The sequence below is a fragment of the Megalobrama amblycephala genome, linkage group LG14 (genome assembly GCF_018812025.1).
Source record: "Megalobrama amblycephala isolate DHTTF-2021 linkage group LG14, ASM1881202v1, whole genome shotgun sequence".
NCBI classification, from domain to species: domain Eukaryota; kingdom Metazoa; phylum Chordata; class Actinopteri; order Cypriniformes; family Xenocyprididae; genus Megalobrama; species Megalobrama amblycephala.
Genome location: NC_063057.1, coordinates 8,004,598 through 8,028,978, shown reverse-complemented (window position 1 = coordinate 8,028,978; position 24,381 = coordinate 8,004,598). Strand labels below are relative to the sequence as shown.

At 36.2% G+C, this 24,381-nt stretch overlaps 1 protein-coding gene and 1 long non-coding RNA gene across 2 annotated transcripts; one reads left to right on the top strand and one right to left on the bottom strand.

Annotated features, from left to right (window-relative positions):
* Positions 1–1,051: 1,051 nt before the first annotated feature.
* adm2a (adrenomedullin 2a) lies at positions 1,052–12,929 on the top strand. The gene is made up of 3 exons (XM_048154846.1): positions 1,052–1,184; positions 1,503–1,716; positions 9,659–12,929. The coding sequence occupies exons 2-3, from the start codon at positions 1,637–1,639 to the stop codon at positions 10,047–10,049; spliced, it is 471 nt and encodes a 156-aa protein (XP_048010803.1). The 5' UTR covers positions 1,052–1,184; positions 1,503–1,636; the 3' UTR covers positions 10,050–12,929.
* LOC125244693 lies at positions 3,486–23,519 on the bottom strand. The gene is made up of 3 exons (XR_007179359.1): positions 23,257–23,519; positions 23,039–23,118; positions 3,486–3,833 (listed from the first exon to the last, which is right to left on the bottom strand). It is a non-coding gene; the product is annotated as an uncharacterized LOC125244693 (long non-coding RNA).
* Between the last annotated feature and the right edge of the window lie 862 nt (positions 23,520–24,381).

The window sequence follows — 24,381 nt, the reverse complement described above, 5'->3', positions numbered from 1 at the left end:
ATATACGTCACAACAGGTAATATTTTACCTTAGAGTGCTAAAAATTCCCTTAAATCTTATGTGTATTTGTTATTGATGGCATGGTTGTTGCTCAAAAGTGGACAAAATGTCATTCAGAAGCTAAAATTAAACTTACAAGAGCTCGTGACACCTTGATTGTTCAAGGAAAAGGGGGGAATACCACAAACATTTGAAGTTCAAAGTTTGTTTGTCACATGCTCAACTGGCATTGAAATTGCACCATGCATGACTGTACGTAAGAGATCCAAGAAACAAAAACAAAGAGTAAACAAATACTAAATAATAATAATAATAGTTCATGTCATAACCATTTAAAACAGTTTCCCTATTCATAATAACATATTGCTGTGAAATGAATGCATATTAGATAAGCTTATGTCATCATTGCTGAAGAATATTGAAGAACATAGACTCGCTATTGTGCAATTCTCCTTTCAGACCTCTATATATAGAACATTTAGGCATTTTTGTACAATATAATATGACTGTGCAGATAATATCACAACAAAAGTACAAAAAAAAAGTGGTTGCTTTCTGTGACACAATTAGAAGAGAATCAATTATCACTAAAATGCACATTGATTAGTAACATGCGAGGGTGCGTCCTGCCCTCCTGAATTTCTGGGGAAGTCAACTGGTCTCTAAAGCATCCTTATCCCCTCTGCACACTCATGCCAATGGTTAGAGATAAAGGGGTTTAGTGAGAGTGTTAGTGAAATGGTAAAACTAGGTGAAAAATTCTGTTACTGTTTCCGCATCATCAAAATGCGGATCAGTACCACCATAGGTAGCAATGCAATAACTGTATATTGCTTATCTCATAAAAATATAGTTATAAGAACGCCTGTCATATCATTTATTTGCATACATTTAACGAGCTGCTCTAAAAATGTAATCAAAAAAGTATGTGTAGCTAAAAGTAATAAATGCATTTGATCACCAATCAAGTTTGGCCATTTATCAAAATGACTCAGAAGCTGCATGAATAAGGGACACACCTTAGAAAAATCTCACTGTAGTCCCGCCCAGTCATATTTAAACGCGTCAATGTCAGCTGAACCTCAGACTTCACGAGAGCTTGATCTTGGCGAGCGCGTGCGCACCCGTGGGAAAATTCTCAAGACCATTTTGCGCGTGGCACTAAATCTAAACCTGAGATAAAGGTCAGTAAAGTTTATATGTATGATGTGCAAATAGAAAAATAACATACTCAGAATGTAGACTAGCCTATTTAAAAAGGTAACTAAGGGAAAGGTGTTAACTGTAATTAGTTGGCAACTAATTAGTGCTGATGGACTAATATAGCTACTTCGTGCACCACTCTAGATTTGTATATAATATTTAGTCATATAAATGTATGCATTTATAACGATATTTGATGCACAGCAAATTGCTAGCAATAATGTATTATTAATATGCGCGGGGGGAAAAAATCTAGTGGGTATTAATTAATTTTTTCCTTCTTTTCATTTTATGAACAGCTGAAACACCACAGTACCCTAGAGTTGGAGTTTTGGTCCAACTTAGAAGTTTCAGTAGTTGGAAATTTAATACTGTCCAGGTGCATTGAAAGCCCCCTCCTGACCAAGGGGGCGTGAGAACAATATCGCCCACGATGAGAGCACTTTTCCCGGTTTTTGTGTGTTGCATCAGCCTACTCTCCTCACAACTGTTGGCACTACCGGTGAGAAACAGGTAGGAATTTGCCTTTTAAATATCTCAGATTTGTTGGTCGGTCTATTTAACTTTTTGTTTTGGGTGCTCATTATTTAATATAGTAGGTAGTAGGTTGCCTAAGTGTGTTTTTGTGGTGAAGTAATCTTACCAAGCTCTGAATGATGAATGAACGGTTGCGCTTCGAATCTTTTTAACGAATCCGCTGAACCGGTTTACAAAACCGGTCTGAATGATTTGTTCATTAATCGTCGGCTCCCGAGTGAACAAATCACTGATTTAAAAAAAAAAAAAAAAAAAACGGTTTGAAAATATGATACTTTACTTTCCGAATCGCAGAAATGGTAAAATTGGGTTGGTTTTGATATATAGCATTTTTTTAAATGACCAAAAACATTTTGTTCAAGCAAGAAATGTAAATTTGTCAGTATTTTTTTAATTATAAATGTAAATTATATTACGTACTTTATGTTTTTATGAACTGAATTAGGATACATGAAATTACAATAAATACCCTTATAAATAATAAAACACAAACAGCAACAAAACGGCTTTATTTAAAAGTTTTATGCCGCGCTGGTGAATCTTTCAAACGAACCGTTCAAAAGAACCGAGTCGAACTCGTAAATTCAATCTTTGCACCTTTAAAAAGTTAAACACCTGTAGAAAGGCACACTTAACTAAAGTTTTCCGCAATATTTCGAAGTAAGCTGGCACCAAGGATGTATTATATGCAAAAAGAGTTTATTACACAAAGAGAGGATGTTGTGTCGCGAGAGATAATCGTTGCAGTGAACAAGGTCAGTCAGGATGGTAGACGTGACTGTATAAACGCACGCATCCCACCATTCACCGGCACAGTTGGCCGCCTGCTTCTTGGTAAAGGAACACTTTACGATAATAGTTCATAAATATAGCCTATTATAAAACGCTTAACAGATAAGAAGTTCACATACATTCTCATATAAAAATATTTGCATAACAGTAACTATTGAATTCACATTGAATAATGATGCAGAGTCACAAGACCGGAGCTGTTAATTCCAGTTTGCGCCTCTGAAAGATGACGGCTGTGTCAAAGCGTCATCAGTAGGAGCATGAAACGTGGACATAAATGTAGGCTAATACTTAAATTGTCGATTATTAATGTTTTATTAATGAATATTCATATAAATCATGATAACAATGCATCGAATTTGAGAGCAGTGGGGAAGCCCAAAATCTAATTTTGGATAAGGAACTGACTGAGTCGCATTATGAAAATTTCCAAGTGCTGTTACTTGTGCATTTATTATTGTATTTTCATTTCCTTTTCCCCACAATTGCCTGATAATAAGAAAAACGTCAAAAGTTTCTATTATATCTCATTACTGTGAAATCAATATTTTGACTGTGGTAGTTTCCCATCTGTGACCAGGAATAAAACACTTTCAGTAACTTTTCTGAATCTTCATTAGAAAAGGCATGCAGTTTGTTTACAAAGAGTGTAAACTTAGATGAAATGAGTTCAGATAATAAGACAATAGTAATACAATAATAGTAGTTTTACTATATACAGTGTGACCTTTTACATAAGGTAAGCAGCAAAAGTCATTGCATCATAAAATTTTTGGCTCCAACCCTCACAAAACAAGTCATTAGTCAATTGGTGCTCATCATGTGATTAACAGAATACTTTGTGACCGTCTTCAGAAGCGACACAAATGAATGTACAATGTGTTTTTTTTGAGCAGTGATAAACATTTGCATCATTTCTGAGTCAAGGTTAGGCGAATAAGAAACAGCCTGACTGAATGGTGCTGGAAATAGAGTATAATTTCTCAACAAATCTGACTAAATGGTAGGTTTTTTTTTTTACCAGACAGGTGTGGTACTTCAGTTATACTGCATTTTTTCCAAATGCACATTCGATTGGCAGCAAATCTCTGAAATAAGACATTAGGGTAGTTATTCGTGAAAACCACAACTTAAATGTATTAAAGCAATTACATGTTTTGACAAGTCATTATTTCTGGCTGATGACTGATGACGGCAGTCAAAAGGAATGAAAGTGTCTGTGTGCCCTCTTCTGGCTGACACCTGTATTCTGTGCTCACATCCGTTTTGCTGAACCGTGCATTTTTCTTCATCTTGTCGGCCTGAGGAACAGAAAGACAAAAACTGATACTTCAGGCTTTGAAAAGTTGTAATAGAAACTGAATGCCAAAAATGAATTGGTAGGTTTTTTTCCAGAGCGTATTCTTACCTTGATAGCAGCTCATTAATATCTTGTGACGCTCTTTCCCACCCAATAATGTCACGTGACAAACCATAATGTCAAGGGAAGCACTGTATTTGTCCTTGACCTACAGTATTTACAGTATAATTGTGGCACATGCATTTCGCATGCTTTTCTGCTGGTCTGTGCAATATTTGGTGAGGACATTAGCCTGATATTGAGTCACAGACATCTGACTGGTTGATTTACAGTTAAAAAGCAACAATAAACAACTGATAAATACTGTGGTGTCAGACCGTTTCTGATTACTGCAATAATGTCAGGCACTTTTAAAGAGACAGTTCACCTAAAAATGAAAACTCTATCATCATTTATTCACCTTCATGTCATTCCAGATTTGTATGAGATGTTTAGTAGGATGTTCACACTGCTCTTCTGCATACAATGAAAGTGGTCGGGGGCTTCAAATCTTCAAAAAGCCTGATAAAAGCGTCATAAAAGAAGTCCCTATCTCATCTCTGACCTTACAATATCTCTCCCTCTCCATTTTTTTCCCTCTTAATTCGTCTCAGAGAACTCTATGTTCTTTAAATGGACTCACTCTTTGTTCGATAACCTTCCATGTTCACAGAACATACAGCAACCTTTGCGATATCAGTCAGGGATTTTTATTGTTTAACACGCTGCATGCTGTCCCTGAATCGAACATGGTGGTTAGTGAAGCCCGTTCTGGTGGATTTTGGTCTCTGAAAATAGCTATGCAAACATAGCCTAGTTTTCTCCGTTACATAATATGGTTTAGATCGTGAGAGAATATGCGGAGACAGGAGCCAAGCCGAATGTAGATTTAAAACAGCAGTCGGAAATCAGATCGCCCCATTGTGGTTCCAAAAGGGTTTTCACAGCAATGCCATATAGAACAACCATTTTAGGTTCCCCAAAAGAACCTTTCAATGATCAGTTCTTAAAGGAACCATTTTTTCTTAGTTCTGAAGAACTTTTCAATAATCTGAAGAATGAAGGTTCTTCATGGAACATCAATGCCAGTAAAGAAGAACCTTTATTTTTAAGAGTGTATCATCTGCGTTCCATGACTGAAGCGAACACCATATGGTTCAATGCTGTGATTGAGAGGATAGGCTCTCTGCATGATAATTGACTGAAATATGGGACATTTGGTCATCTATAATCAGGATTTAAGGAAGTTGAGGTTCCTGTCTATTATGTAGAACCACTGTCAATTAAGTAAAATAGTGTTTGGTTATCATATTAAGCTACAAATTGACTTCCTATTTTCAATGCTGGAGGAAGCAAGTCCTAAATACTCACTCAAGGGGAAGCGCACGGTCTATGATACGTTGGTTCACACACAATGGGAATCTGGGTCGGTCATGTTTGGACTTGAATTATGCAGTCCTCCGTTTACAACATAAACATTAGCATTTTACACCACGCCGCTTGGTCATTATTGTTAGAGCCGAGAGGGAAAACTCATCCGTCAGGCAGAATTCCGTTGTGGATTAGTAACTAAGGCCTGAATTCCTTATCCTCATCCTCAAGCGGCATGTTTCCACTCTGAACAGAAACCATAAAAAACCATAAAAACAAACACACAAGAGGAGGGAGGACTTAAAAAGCACCCAATCAACGCTATAAGCTAACCATTAACAGACTTAAACTTTCACTTTTTTGAGTTTCACTATTGCTATTCACAGTTTAACCCTTAAAGTGCCATTTCTCCAATCAATATCCAACAGTCAAGTATTGCATGGATGCCTGGTTTCATGAACTAACATGGCACTGGTCACTTTAATTACTCAAATAATTAGTTGCCTGAACCATTTTATTTATATCTATCACCATCTCCCCACCCACATTTACTGAATGTAGATTAACAGAGTGATGTATGTCATATACTTTGAAACTAATATTATTAAATATTTGAACACCTTTCCAGGACCATGGTCCCAACAAAAAATATTAATAAATATTAATTAAAAAATATTTAAAATCATATTAAAATGTAACATACAGATATAAATACAGTAGATATAGAATTAAACATATGAAATTAAATTTTTAACACTAAAAACTTAATATATACATATAAAAACTTAATATACAAATACTACAAAATATTTGAAAACTTCTCTAGGGGTGTAACCGCCATTGACATTGCAGGTCCCCCTAATACTGAGCATTTGTTTTTATCCTACTGCTTCTGGACATAAAATTCACAATATGTGCCATATGACCAGGATAGAAGCTGGTTTTAATGGAACAAACATCTCATAGTAACCAGAGAAGGTCACTTGGTTTGACTCATGGTCACTTTTCCCATTGTATAATTACCTTTTTCTGTCCAGCTAAATATAACTAGCTGATGACCAATTCACAAACAGCCATGACCAGTTTCAGAGAGGTGCAAAAATCACAGCCTTACGGCAAGAACAAACAATAATACTGGTTTGACCTGAAAACATCTGACCTGCCACTCTCAGTGGAGGATCAAGAAGTAAATCACAATCAAATATCAGATCTCCTTGTTTTCCCACAAAGTATTTGTTCTCACAAGACATCACAGGGTTTTCGTGGCAGTCCGCCAGTACCTAGCCCGACAAGAGATGTGCAGCACCGAGCATGTTGCATTTCAAAAGATTAAATCAGTCAGACACAAAGTCCACTATCAAAGACTGTAGGCTTGTACTTGCAGGACATAACCAGAACAATTGTTCATTTGATAGAGCCTCAACTTTTATTCGACATAAAACTTGACTGCTCCTCTGGTTTCTGGGAGTGCCTCATCTTTTCAGCGCACTGCAAATCATGATTACCACCTTTATCCCAAGATGGGTTGAATTTCGAGGGGCAGGTGCTAATTTTCCTGGCTGAACACTATGCTCAGAGTAGAAATACCCCAGAATCACAGATCCTATTTCATTGTGGTCTGTTGGTTAAATGTCGCCAGGTGAGATTTTTAATTAGCACGTCTGTTCAATTACATGTAAAGTGGCAGCCCTTCTAAAGTTTATTCACATTATAACAGAAGGATCACAGTAGGATGGATAAACTTGACATTTCTAGAAACAATAGCAACTACAAGTGTTGGGGAAAGTTAATTTTACAAGTAATGGATTACAATATTGTATTACTCCCTAAAAAAGTAACTAATTGCGTTACTTAGTTACTTTTTATGGAAAGTAATGCAATACTTTCTGTTACTTATTCTCAGCTGGGATGGTTTTGCTGGTTTGTTTTTTAATAACAAAAAAGGTTACTATATTTGTGGCAAATATAAAGGCTTTTTCTCACCATAAGTGAAATGAAAAAGGCTGAAGGAAATGCAAATTCACGCCTGTACAGTAGAGGGCGCAGCTCAGACAATTGGATCATTGAAGGTCAGCAGCAAAGACATTGGTTAATAAAGTGAGATTAAATACATAAAGTATATTTGTGTAATTTAACATTTAATTATTGCAGGTTTGCGTAATATTCTGAGTTTGCATTTCACTGTTTTTATTTATTTTGAGGAATACTGTTTTTGTGAAAGAAACCTTAGCAACCCCATAGCAACGTCCTGGCAACCTCCCTAGCAATGTGAGTTTTGCTGATGGCATATTTAGGATTCCATTTACACTTTAAATGATTTGAGAAGTATGGAAGTGTGATAATGGAGTCTCAGAGAAGGTCAAAGAGCAAGTGGAAGTCTACAGGCAGCTTATCTCTGCTTAAGCATCTAAAAGTCATAGTTGGATCAAGCTCAAAGAGAAACTAATGCTCACGGGGCAAGCACGTTGCTTTGATCATGTGAAGTTGCTGAATACTCAAAAACTGAAATACAGCATAACATATTAGACCAGTGGCATTACAACAAAACAGGGGTGAAATCACTATTCATCCAAGCCACTTTGGGCAGATAATCATTACATTTTAAAGACGTGGTATTTTGGTTGACCACAGTGCAAAGGAAAAAAAACTTGCTGGCTGCATAGTTTGCAGACTGAGCAAGAAATATTTCTGAGGAAAGAAAATTCATGTTAAAGATATAAGGATATTATGTTATATTTAAAATATTTGTATATTATATTAAGAATATAAATATAATACAAAATAAATAATAAAAAAGGCCTAATTATTAAACTTTTGGACAAAAAAAGTAACCGCAAGACTGATATTTCTGGAACGTTAAGTTTTTAAGCTTTCGAGAACATGCGAGCAAAAATGCTAAACACATGTCTGGCAAAGTCAGCTTTAGTCAGCAAGCTTTTTCACTAAGTTTAGCATGACACCGTGAGATTAGATGGTGTGGTCCAATCTAACAATACACCCTGTCATTTCTCAAATTTCAGCTTTAGTGTTTTTTTGTATAAATGGGTTGCTCTTTTACAGTTATGTTTTCCCACTTTTTTAAGATCATTTGGAAATAAAAGTACAAAAATGCAGGGATCTTTACGAATCACAAGGCTTAAAATTGCCACCGTTTTGGCATGCACCTGCCATGAGCTGCTAACTGCTGCTTGCTAATTCTAAGAGCAAGACCTGAATTAGTGGCCTGTGCAAAAACCAAAAGCCTCAGTGTTCAGTGTGATAATCAAACAGAGGGCAGATGGCCTCAGCCATTACAGCAAAACCGAAGTAAATCAAGTGTGTTTGCCGTACACTGTGTCCCAAAGAGTCAAACCCCTTTTGAACAGTGAGCAGCTGACATATTTAGAAGTGTGGTTGCAGTAAATGTTTGCATGGTTGACCAAACTGCACATTTAGTATCAGCAGTAAATGATGCTTAATGTTGGATCAAGCCTATTATGTGCAATAAATAGTTGCATAAAACTACTTTCACCATGAAATGTGCCATTATTTTGGAATTTTTTATAGTTTTACGACCAATACTCTTCCACAAGAACAATAAATAAAAAGTGGTTTGTTTTGAAAAATGATTTTATGACATGCTTATTTCATGGATATTGCAATTGAAATATTAATAGTTTTATAACATAAAATAAGACAATAAATAAAAAAATACATAAATGATAAAAAAGTAAATAAATTATTTATATTTTATATACAAAATGTATACAAAATTTTATTTATGGCTGCTTTTCCAATTACTCTGAACAATTTGTCCCAGGAACTTTTTTTTCCCCAAACCTGTTACTGTCTGCATTTCCATTGCGGTCTACAGTACGTAGGACTGCGCGACTTTCCAGTTTCCACTGGATTTCATCCTCCGCATATAAGCTTAATAAAGCCTGAACCTCATCGTCAGTCCATCGGTCATATTTTTTATTTTTATCTCCATTGTTGATTCAAATGGCAAACAACTCTGACTGCACGCACTGCAACTGACTTTTAAAAATGGTAATTGAAATAAAATGCTACATGAACTCAACCAATCAGCATGTTCAGCACCAAAGTCCCACTCCCAAAATTTCCGGAACTTTGAAAAAGTACTACCTCGTGAGCAGGGACTTTCTGAGAGGGAAATTTTCGTATAGACCCTGGTTCCTGCGAAAACACACCAAGTACCACCTCAAAGTCCCTAGTTCCTGGGGAACATTCTTGCGGTGGAAACGCAGCTTATGTAAACTGATTATATAATAATCCTCAAAATGTAATTTTTGACTACAGAATGGATCTAATATTATTCAGATTGACCAATCAAAATCAAGTATTCCAGAGTGTGATAAAATAACAAATTCCTGTTCAAGTACAATATTTATAAGTCCTATCTCTGTCTCATTGCAGGTTGGACTTCATGGCAAGACTCCATCAGCTAAGAGAGGAAGGCCCCATCTCTCCAGATGTGCGTCCAAACACTGACCATGGCGTCTCCATCGACCGCACCATTCTGTGGAGGGCCATCCTCTCCAGACCACCACCTCCAGACCCACTCTATGCAGGTCAGCCAACAGTAGGAGAGCCCAGCGAAACGGCTGAAATCCCCAAGCAGAGAGGTCGTCGTAACGTGCATTCGCGAGGCCACCACAACCATCACCACGCCCAGCTGATGCGCGTCGGATGCGTCCTCGGTACATGCCAGGTGCAAAACCTCAGTCACCGCCTCTACCAGCTGGCCGGCCAAAGCGGACGTGAAGAATCCCCCATTAACCCACGCAGTCCACACAGCTATGGATGAGTCAAGTGGGACGTCCGGCTAAAACTAAGACCAAGAAAACTGCGTTACACATATCTGTCCTGGTGTTTGTCTATTTTATTGCGATACTGCTGTAGTACTCTTTCCTGCTCTCTGGTTTTCTAGAGTGTATACTGTGCCTTTTTGGACAGAAAGGACCTCTTGTTACTTGATGGCAACTTTTGAACTCGGTGCCTCTGAAACACTTTGACTCTGGCCTCTCATTTTATGGTACTCAAACAGATTCTTTATTTTGATATTGTCATTAAGTCTCCAGATAAGACATTATTCCGGGTTATGCCGCATTACGTCCAGACTCATCTAAGGCTGTTTACTTCTACACCACTGATCAAACACGCTGAGCCTTTAATGTGGATTTCATCAAGGTGTGCGATCGGATTTCTGTCAGTCTGAGGGCCGTGTGTTCGAAAAGACTCTGAACTCTCCCACCTTTTCTCTCCAGTGCACTTTTAAAAAGAAAGCAGACTTTCTCCGATGGCTTCAATGGTTGTTTAAGACCAACTCACATGAATAGTTACTGCAAGTTTGGGCTTAAACCTTGGGTTTTAGACAATGGCGAATTGTGAATTTACAAACACAGTGGTCTCTTGATTGAACCCGCAAACAATATAGTAGCAATCGCCGCTGAATCGGGATTAACACGTTGCTTTACCATCCACTTTGAGGTCTGGCGCCTGAAATATTAGACTTCACGTGATTCATAAAGTCACGAGAATGAGTTATAATCTCCAAGGTCTCAGTTTCCACTCTGACAGAATCCTGCTGGGCTTTGCCACATTTCATAAACAGAAGCAAGACTTTTCGGAGCATTCTTAAATGATGGCTATAACTCACCCATAAAAATACCCATAACCAAGGTTACAGCTCCATAACAGAGGCCAAAACTAGCTGAATGGCTATTTGAAAACCATTTCTCCCATCATGATTCCCCCCACCCCCCCAAAAAAGTAATCATTTACTCACCCTCATGTTGTTCCAAACCTGTATGACTTTTTCATTCTCCGCAGATATTTTGACAAATGTCTCGCTTTTGTCCATACAATGCAAGTCAAAGTGATCCAATGTTGGTTTTGGACCCCACTGACTTGCATTGTATAGGCAAAAAAGTATTCTTAGTAAATTACACAATTCTTAATAGCATAAACGCCCTCAAAAATATTCTCAACACACATTGACTGGCGTCATTTAAGTAATTCACCAGATCATTCTTGTAACTCTAATTAAAGATTCTAGTTATACCAAAATATGAGGCGCGAGCATGCCAAAGTCTTTCGGGAACATGGCCTTTCAAAAACACTCTCCATCCGTGTCATGTATTTTAAGAATTCCCTTTTGTTATAATAATCATGTCTGAATACGTGGGTGGATACACACACCAAAAATACCCAGCAGACACAGGAAAAGTAGCCGTAAAAACTGACCGATTTAAAACTTTTAGAAACTTTCCCTGGCTTTTGGGGGTCTGTGGACGTCGGGGGAATGCTGCGAGACATCAAAGTGCATGTCTGAGGATTAAAATAGCAGAAGTAATCCTAAAAATCCCACTTAAACATCAAATACTCAATTTCTGCAGGGTGTCCAGGCCAAACTCTCAGAAAGCATTAGGTTTTCCCACTATGTTTTGTATGTTATAAGACAACTTGCTTTCAAATCACTCCAGAAAGGCAGAGAACCGACCAAAAAACCTGAATTTACTTGATACCTTTCTGTGCATTCAGACTATACTGTTATTATCTTTACATAGGCTTGAATTTCAATTGGATTTGATGGTGTTGATAACTGTAAAAGTCTTTCTCTTTGTCATGGCTGATTCTAACAATGATGATCATAGGAAATAGTAATAATCGCTGGTGCTTTGGCGCTAATCTGCTCGAAGGCTCTCTATATATCCGACACCATTCTCTTTGCTGTAATCGATCTGATTAATGTCTCGTGACTGATCATTAAAAGGCTTTTAAACTGCTGAGAGCCTGGTTAATCTGTACTTTTTGTGTACATGCACAGGGAGAGCCTCTTTGCCTTATGTTGACATATATTGATCACATTCCTTTTTTTTTTTTTTTTTACTATTTAACTATCTATTTATTTATTGTCGGATGAGTTGTTGTGAACGTCTTGGTGACATGGGTTGGAACGTAACAAGTGCGTCAGTATCTGGCCCTGATCGTTTTTTGTACGCGTGTGTTTTTGTGTGCTGTCCCTGTGTATTGCGTATTTTCATGACCTTTGTCCCACTTTAAAGTCTTACTTGGTTCATTAAGAATAATAAAAAAATTAGCTTTAACGCTAATTTGGATGAGCACTGGGCACCGACTGTCTTCGTGATGAAGGAATACAAAGAACATTATGAATCTGTGACCTTTAAAGACGTGTGTGTGCTTGTGTGTGTGTGTGTGTGAACGTCATCCTGACCATGAGCATAACCTTAAATGTTTTAGTTGATACTAAAGGTCAGTTGTGTTGTTACTACCATGCTAAGCACTTTAAAGCAGGAGCATGTTTCTATGTTTGTCACTTGAACTTCAGATTTGTGTTATGAATTTGAGCAGGATCTGAATGTATTTTAAAGGGCGTTAGCACACTGAATTAGGACTGAGGTCAGTATCATGTACGCTATCTTTTGTGAATACTATTATTAGTTCTGATATTTAAGTTAATGTATTTATGTTTGCATTTGTGTATCTATGTCACCAAAGACGTTATTTATCACATACAGTGTTTTCTCACACCTCAGAGAGGCATCTTCTGGGTATGAAAAAAAGATAATATTTTGGAAAGATGATAAAATTAGTCTGTCACACCCATACAATGTTCTTTTTTGTTTGTGAAATAAAGCACTACGTAGTAGTGATCTGATGTAAATCTGATGTGTTGTTCTCTTTGAAATGTGAAAAGCGGTTGTTTGTTACTTTGAAAGGACACACAGACATCACAAAACACAAATTGAAGGGATATTTCACCCAAAAACACTCACACTCAAGTTGTAATAAACCTGTATGAGTTTCCTTGTTCAGCTGAACACACAAACACACAAAAAATATATATATTTTGAATTTTATCTTACTGATTATTAAATTTTACTGACCCCAATCTTTTGAATGGTAGTGTAATAGTACTTTGATAATCATAAAATGATGTACAATCACATGGGTTGAAGATTCCAGTCAAACCAGAGGTCTAAAAAAATTTATTTTATCTTGGTTGGATCTATTATTCGACACAGAATAAATGCATCATAAATGACAAATAAGCCTGTAAAAAGGAAATTTGACAACCCAAATCATTTGATTTTCCATGATGGCACATACACACTGATGTATCGCTCGTTATATATATATATATATATATATAGAGAGAGAGAGAGAGTAGTCAACATTTGAAGTGGATCAAAAAAGTTCATCAAAGTTGTCATTAAAATTATATATATTATATATTATATAAAATTGTATATATATATATATATATATATATATATATATATATATATATATATATATACACAATTTTTTATAATATATATAATTTTTATTATGTACAAAAAAATATATATATAATCTAATTTTATATATATATATATAATTGTTTAATTTTAATAGATTTTTTAAATGATTTACTTAATTTATTAAATTTATAATTAAAAATAGTTATCTTTTTTTATTTCTGTTCATCGTAATTTTTATTTCAGCATTTTTTTATTATACAGAAATTAGCCCATGTATCAAATTATGTTCACTTTTCACAGATTTGCTTAAAAATATAACTCAGGTCCTCTAGTCACCTTGTACTGCAGTTAACACGAAGTTATGTAACGCATGACCGCCAAATACGAACTATTAGCAAATGTGTGTCTGTCTGCAATATCTGTCCGAGCTTATCCATTATCTTTATGAATCTAAAGAGCACTGAAACTGCTCGAACATATTCCTGTAACTCACTACAACACCCAGATTCACAAACTTTATAACAAACTTTATCTCTCAATGCACAAATATGTACTAATAAACCAATGATGCCCCTTGGCAACAGACACAACAAGTCAAACATTGGATTGAAGTTAGCAAGCCAATAAAATGCAATAAAACGTGGACCCTATCTACTTAGACATCAAATTCACCACCAAATTTCCACTAAGACAGGAAAAGCTGATTTCTAACAGAGCCATTAATAAGTGACCAGGCAACTATCAGATGAAGCACGCAACTAACAGCTGTGCAGATAGAAAAAACAGGTCACTGTGAGATGGGTAAACCAATCAGCTGACCGTGTGATCGGGTGACCACAGCCTTCATAGGAAAAAAATAGTATTACTTACAATGCTGATATGAAACTGTAGAATTTTCAACTACATATAATATGCTAAATAAAAATTTCAAAAGCCTGTAAGTGCACGATTGTGGGTATTTTAATACAGTTAAAGGTACTAATATTTAATTTAGAGCAGAACATTTTCAAAAAGGTCAATGAGATTGCAGGACCATGTCCTTCAAATGCAATGGGGCCAACGTACAAGTCTACAAACTGCATATGACCAAATTCTTATGTCATCTGACACCGTATCTCTCATATCTATGGACCAAGAGTGGGAATGTGGATGGTAATTTCAAGCCAGGATTGCATCATTCTTAACTTATCACTTACACTCAGACAGTTCTATTTCTGATTCATGTCACAGGTTCTCATAAAACATGGCCAATTATGTTTAAAAGGTGAATTCCTGAGGCACTTCAAAGTAAACAAATGTCTAAACGTTCAAGGTTACAGAAAAATATGACCTTCTTTAACCTTTCAGTGATTCAAGCACTATAATATATAGCACCAACATAATATATACCGGTATATATTATTTCATTTCATTCAAATAACATAAAAGCAATTGTAGGAAGGTCTTCAGCTATTATGTAATGAGTCAGAATATATATATATTACTTCAGTAGTACTTCAACACAAACTTACTTAATTTAAAGGCAAAGAAATATTTATTTAGTTTTTCATCTAATATTTATATATTTATATATTTCAGCTTTATTTCAATTAACAAAAAAAAAAAGTTTTATTTAACACTGCATTCAATGGAGGGAAAATATTCAGAAGCAGAAACACTGGGTAAAATTATGCTGAGGAAATTTACCAAATTTGGCCTTTTTGAGAAATGAACAAATATTGTTCATGTGTATTTTTATACTATGTACTTAAGGAAATCAGGGTGGTACCAGCTAAGCAAAGAAAATGAGTCAAATACAGATGTGCCTCATTTAACTAAAGTAATCAGAACATAAGCACATCATGCCGTATTTTGCAGCATTTTAGTTTTTTTCTAAGGATGAAATGGGTAATTATAGTCATTTAACATTGTATTTAAAAACCACCATCGTTAACAATATATATCAGCATCAACCAGCATGAACTTCCATTCTGTTCCAGGCTGGTTTATTATCACCAGCATTGAAAGCTCAACATATGCTATGCTCTTCTCAGCAAGGATCTCATAAGCTTCACTCTGAATACTAAAGCATGCACCCCTGAACATGGGAGGGTGAATGAGAAACATCTTCAGGCACAGTGTGTGGGAGAGCACTGAATGGAATTAGAGGTGTGCATACAGTCATTGCCAAACTATAAGCTTGCCCAAACAAGCAGTCATTTACACGTGGCTGTCAATGTTAAAACCTTAGCTAGTTTGATCAGAAGTTTCATTTTTGCACTATAACCTGTTTCCCAGTAGCACTTGGCACCTATATCACTTATTTTAGTAATCATAAATTAGGTGTCATTTGAAAGCTTAAACAATCAAAATTCATCTTTAAAAAACAGTTATGAAATTGGACATTGCATTACCATGAAAACAGTACTTTAAAGGTGCCATCGAACGTTTTTTTACAAGATGCAATATAAGTCTAAGGTGTCCCCTGAATGTGTCTGTGAAGTTTCAGCTCAAAATATCCCATAGATTTTTTTTTTAAATTAATTTTTTTTAACTGCCTATTTTGGGGCATAATTAGAAATGAGCCGATTCAGGGTGTGTGGCCCTTTAAATCTGGTGCTCCACGCCCCAAGAGCTCGCGCTTGCCTTAAACAACATAAAAAAAGTTCAAACAGCTAATATAACCCTCAAAATGGATCTTTACAAAGTGTTCGTCATGCAGCATGTCTAATCGCGTAAGTATAGTGTTTATTTAGATGTTTACTTTGATTCTGAATGAGTTTGAGGCTATGCTCCGTGGCTAACGGCTAATGCTACACTGTTGGAGAGATTTATAAAGAATGAAGTTGTGTTTATGAATTATACAGACTGCAAGTGTTTAAAAATGAAAATAACGACGGCTCTTGTCTCCGTGAATACATTAAGAAACAATGGTAACTTTAACCACATTTAAAAGTACATGCAACATGCTAACAAAACATTTAGAAAGACAATTTACAAATATCACTAAAAATATCATGATTTCATGGATCATGTCAGTTATTATCGCTCCATCTGCCATTTTTCACTATTGTTCTTGCTTGCTTACCTAGTCTGATGATTCAGCTGTGCACAGATCCAAACGTTACTGGCTGCCCTTGTCTAATGCCTTTCATAATGTTGGAAACATGGGCTGGCATATGCAAATATTGGGGGCGTACACCCCGACAGTTACGTAACAGTCGGTGTTATGTTGAGATTCGCCTGTTCTTCGGAGGTCTTTTAAACAAATGAGATTTATATAAGAAGGAGGAAACAATGGAGTTTGAGACTCACTGTATGTCATTTCCATGTACTGAACTCTTGTTATTTAACTATGCCAAGATAAATTCAATTTTTAATTCTAGGGCACCTTTAAATCCTTTTAGCAGGCTCAATTTTTGTGATATCAACTTCAAATTTGGAACACAACTTCAGACAAATGGCTTTGTATTTCTAGCAATTGCAGAGTCCAAATTATTTTGTAAAATTGTATGAAATAAAAATGTTCAGTTCAGTACATTTTTAACACTTTCATTGTTCACACTTTAGTTTGGGGGACACATATTCGCTAACTATGACTTTTGACTGAAGCTGCTAGTTAATAACGAGAATTGTTCCCCAAACTAAGATGTTACTCTTTCAGTTTTGAATCTGCTGAGTGTCTTAAAAGGAGGGTATCACACAGTTTCTGCCAATCTCATGTTAATTTTGAATACCTATAAAGTAGTAGTGCATCCTTCATATCTCCGAAAAGTCTTTAGTTTTATCAAAAGGTACATATACGCTGTACCAAGTCTTTCCGAAAACAGCCGAGCACCTGGAGGCGTGCTATGTGGAGCTAAAGAGTAAAAAGAGCATGAGCATGTGCAGCTTTTGCGTAGCGATCGTCTGATCATCGTGAATGATGAATAATGAATTTATGAATTCACTACGTTCGTGTTGTTTACATTATATGCACTTAGGTGACTGTTGCCAACAAAACAGACACTCATTACCGCTGTGACCGCTCCATCTTTCAGTTTCAAACTGCAAATCCAGCATCGAACTGGGCCTTGTTTATAAAACCATAAGCGCCGATCCTAAGGGCTCGAGCAGCCACGGAAAAACACAAGGGGCCCTATTTTAACGATCTGAAACGCAAGTGTCAAAGCGCGAAGCGCAAGTAACTTTGTGGGTGGGTCTCAGCGCTGTTGCTATTTTCCCGGCGGGATAAATGGCTCTTGCGCCCGGCGCAAATCTAAAATGGGTTGGTCTGAAGTAGCTTCATTATTCATAGGTGTGGTTTGGGCGTAACGTGAAATAAACCAATCAGAGTGTCATCTCCCATTCCCTTTAAGAGCGAGATGCGCTCGCGCCATGGCGGATTGCTATTTACATGGCGTACACGCGATGAGTCAGTTAATATATATGTGTGTGTGTGTGTATTGGCACGATTGTTCAATTAATTAGCCAATTTCGTTCATCATTATAAGTAGTAATAGGCTGAATTGAAAATAGGTAGCCTAATTCTAATACACGCAATGACTATTCTTCATTACATTTTTATATTTATGTACACAATAATATTCTTTTACACTGTAATCCTTTTGTTTTTAATATTTGGCATGTTTGTGTGATGCGCATCCCTGTGTGTAATAAGCAAAGTCAACGCGCACTGTGGACGCGCCCAGAGGCGCAGTTTCTACCAACGCGCTCTAACAAAAAAATATTGCGCCATTGACTTTAGACCAGGTTTGAGTTGGTCTATGGCGCAGTCTATTTTCAGCTCCTTAAAATAGCAATGCGCGGGCAATGCGCCTGAACACACCTCCTTTTTTGCGCTGAACCGCCCAGGGAGCGCAAGTTCATTCACTAGTTTAGCGACGTGCTTCTGTGGAGGGAAAAGCTCGCTTTGCGCGGGTGCAAAATAGGAATGACACATGCGTCGGTGTACAAAGTCAATTGCGCTGGGTGCAAGATAGGGCCCAAGATATTCTTCATTTATTTTAACCAATAAAAAGTGATTGCAACTATCAGTTTCTATGATTATTTTAATGACAATGTAATGCGTGAGCACAAATCCCTCAGCTCCTCTTAATGCTGATTTCATTGGGAAGCAAGGTTATCTTTCCCTCCCAACCAAAAACACACTTTTTTGGTGACATTGTTGATTTCATGATCTAAAAACAAAGTGACAAATCTTTCTTCTGTGCAGGGCTGCCGATGACTTCCTTAAAGCCGAACGAATCGCGTTGATGGGCGCGCTCTTGCTCTGGTCGATGTGTGTGCGCGCTCTTTCGGCAGAAGTGCCTGTTCAAGGAATTCTGCCCCTTTATTACATAATAAAGGGCCATACTCGAAAAAAATCTGTCTGAAGTTTTTGAGCAATCTGAAGAGTATTTTTGGCACAGAAAAACTTATACATCCAACTCGTTTTTTGAAACTTTGGCCATGTTTAGCATGAGAATCCAACTCTTTAACAGTGTAAATTAGTCAGAATGCATGAAATAGCATTAAACCCCCCCTTTAAGCAGCAAAAGGCAAAGTTACTAATAACTTCACAAGAATTTTGCAGATTTCACCACCAATGTCTTGACACATTTTCAGAGACAATGAACGTCACACTCATGTAAGCTGCTATAAAACTGGAGTTGTTCAGGCTGTAGACTTTAGAGAATGAACATGTTCAAGGGTTTACCTCTAGACTCTCTAAAGGACATTTAGAATTGCGAATTCTGATTTATGACTACAATAATGGCTGCATGTGGTTAACATTATTAAAAAAGACTTTCACATTCTGTTCTACAACATAAATTAAACACAGTCAGACCTCAAAAGTGAATTCCAAGACCGTTGTGTTCTTTAAAAATGTTGGTTTCCATTTAAGGACTACAAATATCACAAGGATGTGAGTTTGCGTTTTTAACTATTGTAGTCCTTCCACTATGTAACAACTTTTCAGCGTTTGCCAAAATTTGGAGCATTGTGTGAGATGCTGTATCCCACAATGCATTGCACTTAACTTGACCTTCCATTTATATCAATATCAGTATCAATACCAGCCACTATTTTTTGACATCTTAGTTGCATCCCAAATTACATAATATACCAGTGGTCTCAAACTCAGTTCCTGGAGGGCCACAGCACTCCATAGTTTACCTCCAACCCTAATTAAACACACCTGATCCAGCTCATCAAGATCTTCTGGATTACTAAACTTCCGAGCAAGTGAGCCTGGAGCTAAACCTGCAGGGCTGTGACTCTCCAGGTTTGAGACAACATTACGCACTCAACTGTGTAATGCATGAATTTTATAAGGTTATTTTGTCATTCAACATCAGACCTCTCCGATACATAATTAAAGCTGCGACCGTGCATGAAGTGTCCAGCATTCCACACTTTTACCCCTGGTTTCACAGACAAGGATCAAGTTCTAGTTCTAGAATAAAGTGCATGTTTTAACTGTTTTAACTGAAAGCAACTTGTACTGACATATCTTAAAATATGTCAGTGCCACTGATTTGTCTCAAAATGCACACCAGTGATGCTTTTTTCTAGTGTATGTTTATAAAAGCTACTTAAATATCCTAATTGAACTTAAGCTAAGCCCTGTCTGTGAAACCGGGCCATAAAGTTTAATGTTGATGTTTAATCATAATATATATACTAAGTAAATTAATCAAGAATGCCAGGAAGATCCAGTAATTTACACAGAAAAACACCTCAGAAGCAGATTTACATATATTGTGAAACAGGCACAGGAGTTTGTGTCTCGACAGATAATAGCTGGCTATCATTTTGAGGGTCACGAGGAGTGCATGCAAAGACGCACTCTTCTGAAGAAGATGTCATAGTCCAGACACACGGGAACAGAGCCTGATTCAAAACGACTCACACATTCTCTCGTCAGGATTCTGAGCCGAGCCGAGTGTTGGAATCATTCTGCATACGTGCAGCTTCACACGGGCAGGAATTCCTAGTCACCAGCAGCAGCATATGGAAAAAACTTCAAAAAGGAAGCAAGCACCACATGCCAGCTATTAATATTATTGCTCGAGTTGAATCCCCCCACAAAAAAATGAGGTTGGAAAGATTTGGTAGGCTTTGGTTAAGTTAGGGTTTGGTAATGACTAAACAAGAGGCAAAACTTTAGGCAGGATTTAATTGCTATAGATGTATATAGAAAATAATGACAAGCTTGTTTTGTGGTTAATTATGTGACAAATTTGTTACCATGCCAACGCTTTAGCTTTTTAAACATTGAACTTAAAGGATTAGTCAGGATTAGTAATTTACTCACCCCCATGTCATTCAAGATGTCCATGTCTTTCTTTCTTCAGTCGAAAAGAAATTAAAGTTTTTGATGAAAACATTCCAGGATTTTTTTTCCATATAATGGACTTCAATGGGCACCAAACAGTTGAAGGTCAAGATTAGTTTCACTGCAGCTTCAAATTGTTCTACACGATCCCAGATGAGAAATAAGGGTCTCATCTAGTGAAACCATCGCTCATTTTCTGAACAAAATTGAAAATTATATAAGTTTTAACCATAAATGCTCATCTTGAAGTAGCTCTCTTCTTCTTCTCTGTTAGAATTCCGGCAGTGTAGACACTGCTAAGTGTATAACTGCCCTCCACAGGTCAAAGTTTGAACTAATTGTTATATACTAGCATATTGCATATAAAAATTAGTTCAAAACTTTGACCTGAGGAGGGCAGTAATACACTTAGCAGTGTCTACACTGCCAGAATTCTAATAGAGAAGAAGAGGAAGAGAGCTATTTCAAGATGAGCATTTATGGTTAAAACTTGACCATTATGGTCATAATTATCATTATGGTTAATGAGCGATGGTTTCTCTAGATAAGACCCTTATTTCTCATCTGGGATCGTGTAGAACAATTTGAAGCTGCAGTGAAACTAATCTTGACCTTCAACTGTTTGGTGCCCATTGAAGTCTACTATATGGAAAAAATCCTGGAATGTTTTCATCAAAAACCTTAATTTATTTTCGACTGAAGAAAGAAAGACATGGACATCTTGGATGACATGGGGGTGAGTAAATTATCAGGAAAAGTTTATTTAAAAGTGGACTAATCCTTTAAATCAAAGATTACAATACTATTTCAGTTTCTATTTTTCACTTTTAATTCAGGGTATTACATTTCTAACGACTTTAGAAGTTGCCTTCACTGTTTTCCGTATAATTACAATGAGCAGGAACAGAAGCTTCCAAGCTTGAAAAAGAACACTAAGGACCATAACAGTATTATAAAACTTGGATGCTATATTTCAAATCTTCAGAAGTGATAGCTTCAGTCCCCATTCACTGCATGCTCAAGAGAGACCACAGACTGACTGAGCACCACAATGCACTTTACACAGAGCCAAAGTCACACTTTCACTTCACAAAAAGGCTAAACACGTCACTGTCCTTGTGTGTTTAAATGGTGAAACCAACTTTCCCTACATGCCTGGACAGCAGAATCCTAATCTTCAAGCACAGTCTTCAAGACTCACCTTATCAAACAATAGCTACTTTAAACATACAAAAAAAAAAAAAAAACCTGTTGTTAACTTGTAGTAGTTTATTACGTCATGCATCCTTTTCCCCTAGCAGGAATTGCATGTTTACAATTTGAATCACTCTTCTTTGTAACCGCTCTGGATTAGAGCATCTCTTATAAATGCATCTCCAAGAGTCTTGTAGTCCAATCTTCAGAATGGCTTTAAGACGGCATGAAGTTCAAGTTCAGAATAAGAGCTTTTGATTGATGTCTGGAGCAGCACAGAGATGCAGACAGACAGTATTGTGTGCAGATGATGTTGAAGAGCAAGAACCACCCTTGAACATTTACCGACTGTAAGCGGTGCGTGCACACACTCCGTATTTTAGTATTATTTATATACTAAATAATAGCTTTTATTTTTATGTTTTCAGTTTAAGTTTTAGTAATTATATTATGTGCTTTGACAAAATGCTTCTTTTTTTTAGTTAGCAATAACAATGCTGACTCACACACACACACACACACACACACACACACACACACACACACACTGGTTTTTATGTTTTATGGGGACTTCCCATAGACAAAATGATTTTTATACTGTACCAAAGTCCCTTTAACACTTTTAAGTGTTATTCTATAGTCTTTGACTGTACAAACTGTATATTCTATCCCCCTACACTAACTCTACCCCTAAACCTACCTATTACAGAAAACTTTTGGCACTTTTACATTTTCAAAACACTTCATTTAGTATGATTTATAAAAAAAAAATGTCCCCATTTCTATTCTTGTGAGGACATTAGTCTCTATAACATAGGTAATACCAAACACACACTCGCACTTTGGGTTTTCATGTTTCATGGGGACACTGTTTTCCTCATGGGGACCATAAAATGTCCCCAAAAGGACAAAGATTTCGGATATTGCCATCTTTGTGAGGACATTTTGTCACCTATAACGTAGGGTTTACCTGAACCACACACACACACACACACACACAAAAACAAACAAGGTCAGTGAACCAAAATCCCTCACCTAAGGACATGCTCCACGTCTGAGGCTTTTGGGCTGGACATTTAACATTCCCAAATGCCAATGTGTAACATCAAGGACACCTACATTTGCAACAAGGAAAATTAATGTTAATAACAAATTGCGGTTAAACATATCGATATAGCAGCCTATCTAATGAGTTCACAGTTATCATAGTGTGTGTTGTACTATACATTAAGTAGGCTACATTGTTCACTTACACCAGTAATCAGCTCGCTATCAAATGAGGACTTTCCCGTTGCAATTAACTTTGATAAGCATTCGCCTCGATTACAGCCTACAGTATATCACGTAATTTAAATATTACAAAATTTATAGAAAAAAACGGCATATAAAATTATTACAATAAAATTATATCAAATCGATTTTGACTGCTTTATGAACACATTTCATTGAAAAACGCACTGTTAGCAGAAACTATATTTAATTCCTATGTTCTGAACGGTTGAGAGTTGAGCAGAGGGGGCGGGGCTTAGCGAAGCGTCAACTGTCTCTCTGCTGCCATCTATTGATTTTTTTAACACTACAAAGAGGACAGGTGGTTTTAAAGAGGGATATAATAACAAACAAACAAATAAATATTGATTTAAAAAGGTGTTAGGTTGTTTATAGGTTTTGAAATCATTTACCTTAGATAATTAGTTTATTAATTAACTAACAAGTGCCACTGCCTCAGGAAAAAAAACATAAGTAAAATAAAAGTCAGTTTATTTTATTTATTTATTTATTTTTCAACATTTTTTAAATTTACAGGTGGTTTTAAAGAGGGATAATAACAAACAAATAAAACAAATATTTTTTAAAAAAGGCAAAAAATATTTTGTGTTAGGTTGTTTAGAGGATTTGAATTCATTTACCTTAGATAATTAGTTTATTAATTAAGTAACAAATGCCACTGCTTCAGGAAAAAAAGAAAACATAAGTAAAATAAAAGTCAGTTTATTTTTTCTTTCTTTTTTTTTTTGTTTTTTTTTACATTTTTTAAATTTACAGGTGGTTTGAAAGAGGGATGATAACAAACAAATAAAACAAATATTGTTTAAAAAAGGCAAAAAATATTTTGTGTTAGGTTGTTTATAGGATTTGAATTCATTTACCTTAGATAATTCGTTTATTTATTAACTAGCAAATGCCACTGCCTCAGGAATAAGTAAGTAAAAATAAAATTAAGTAAAATAAAAGTCCGTTTATTTATTTATTTATTTTAATTTTTAAACTTTTAGATATTTTAGTACATAAAATTCAACTAAATAAAAAGGAGAAAATTTGGAAACTAGCTGAAATAAAATAAGTCACTTTTTTAATTACTTTATTTCAGTAAGCAT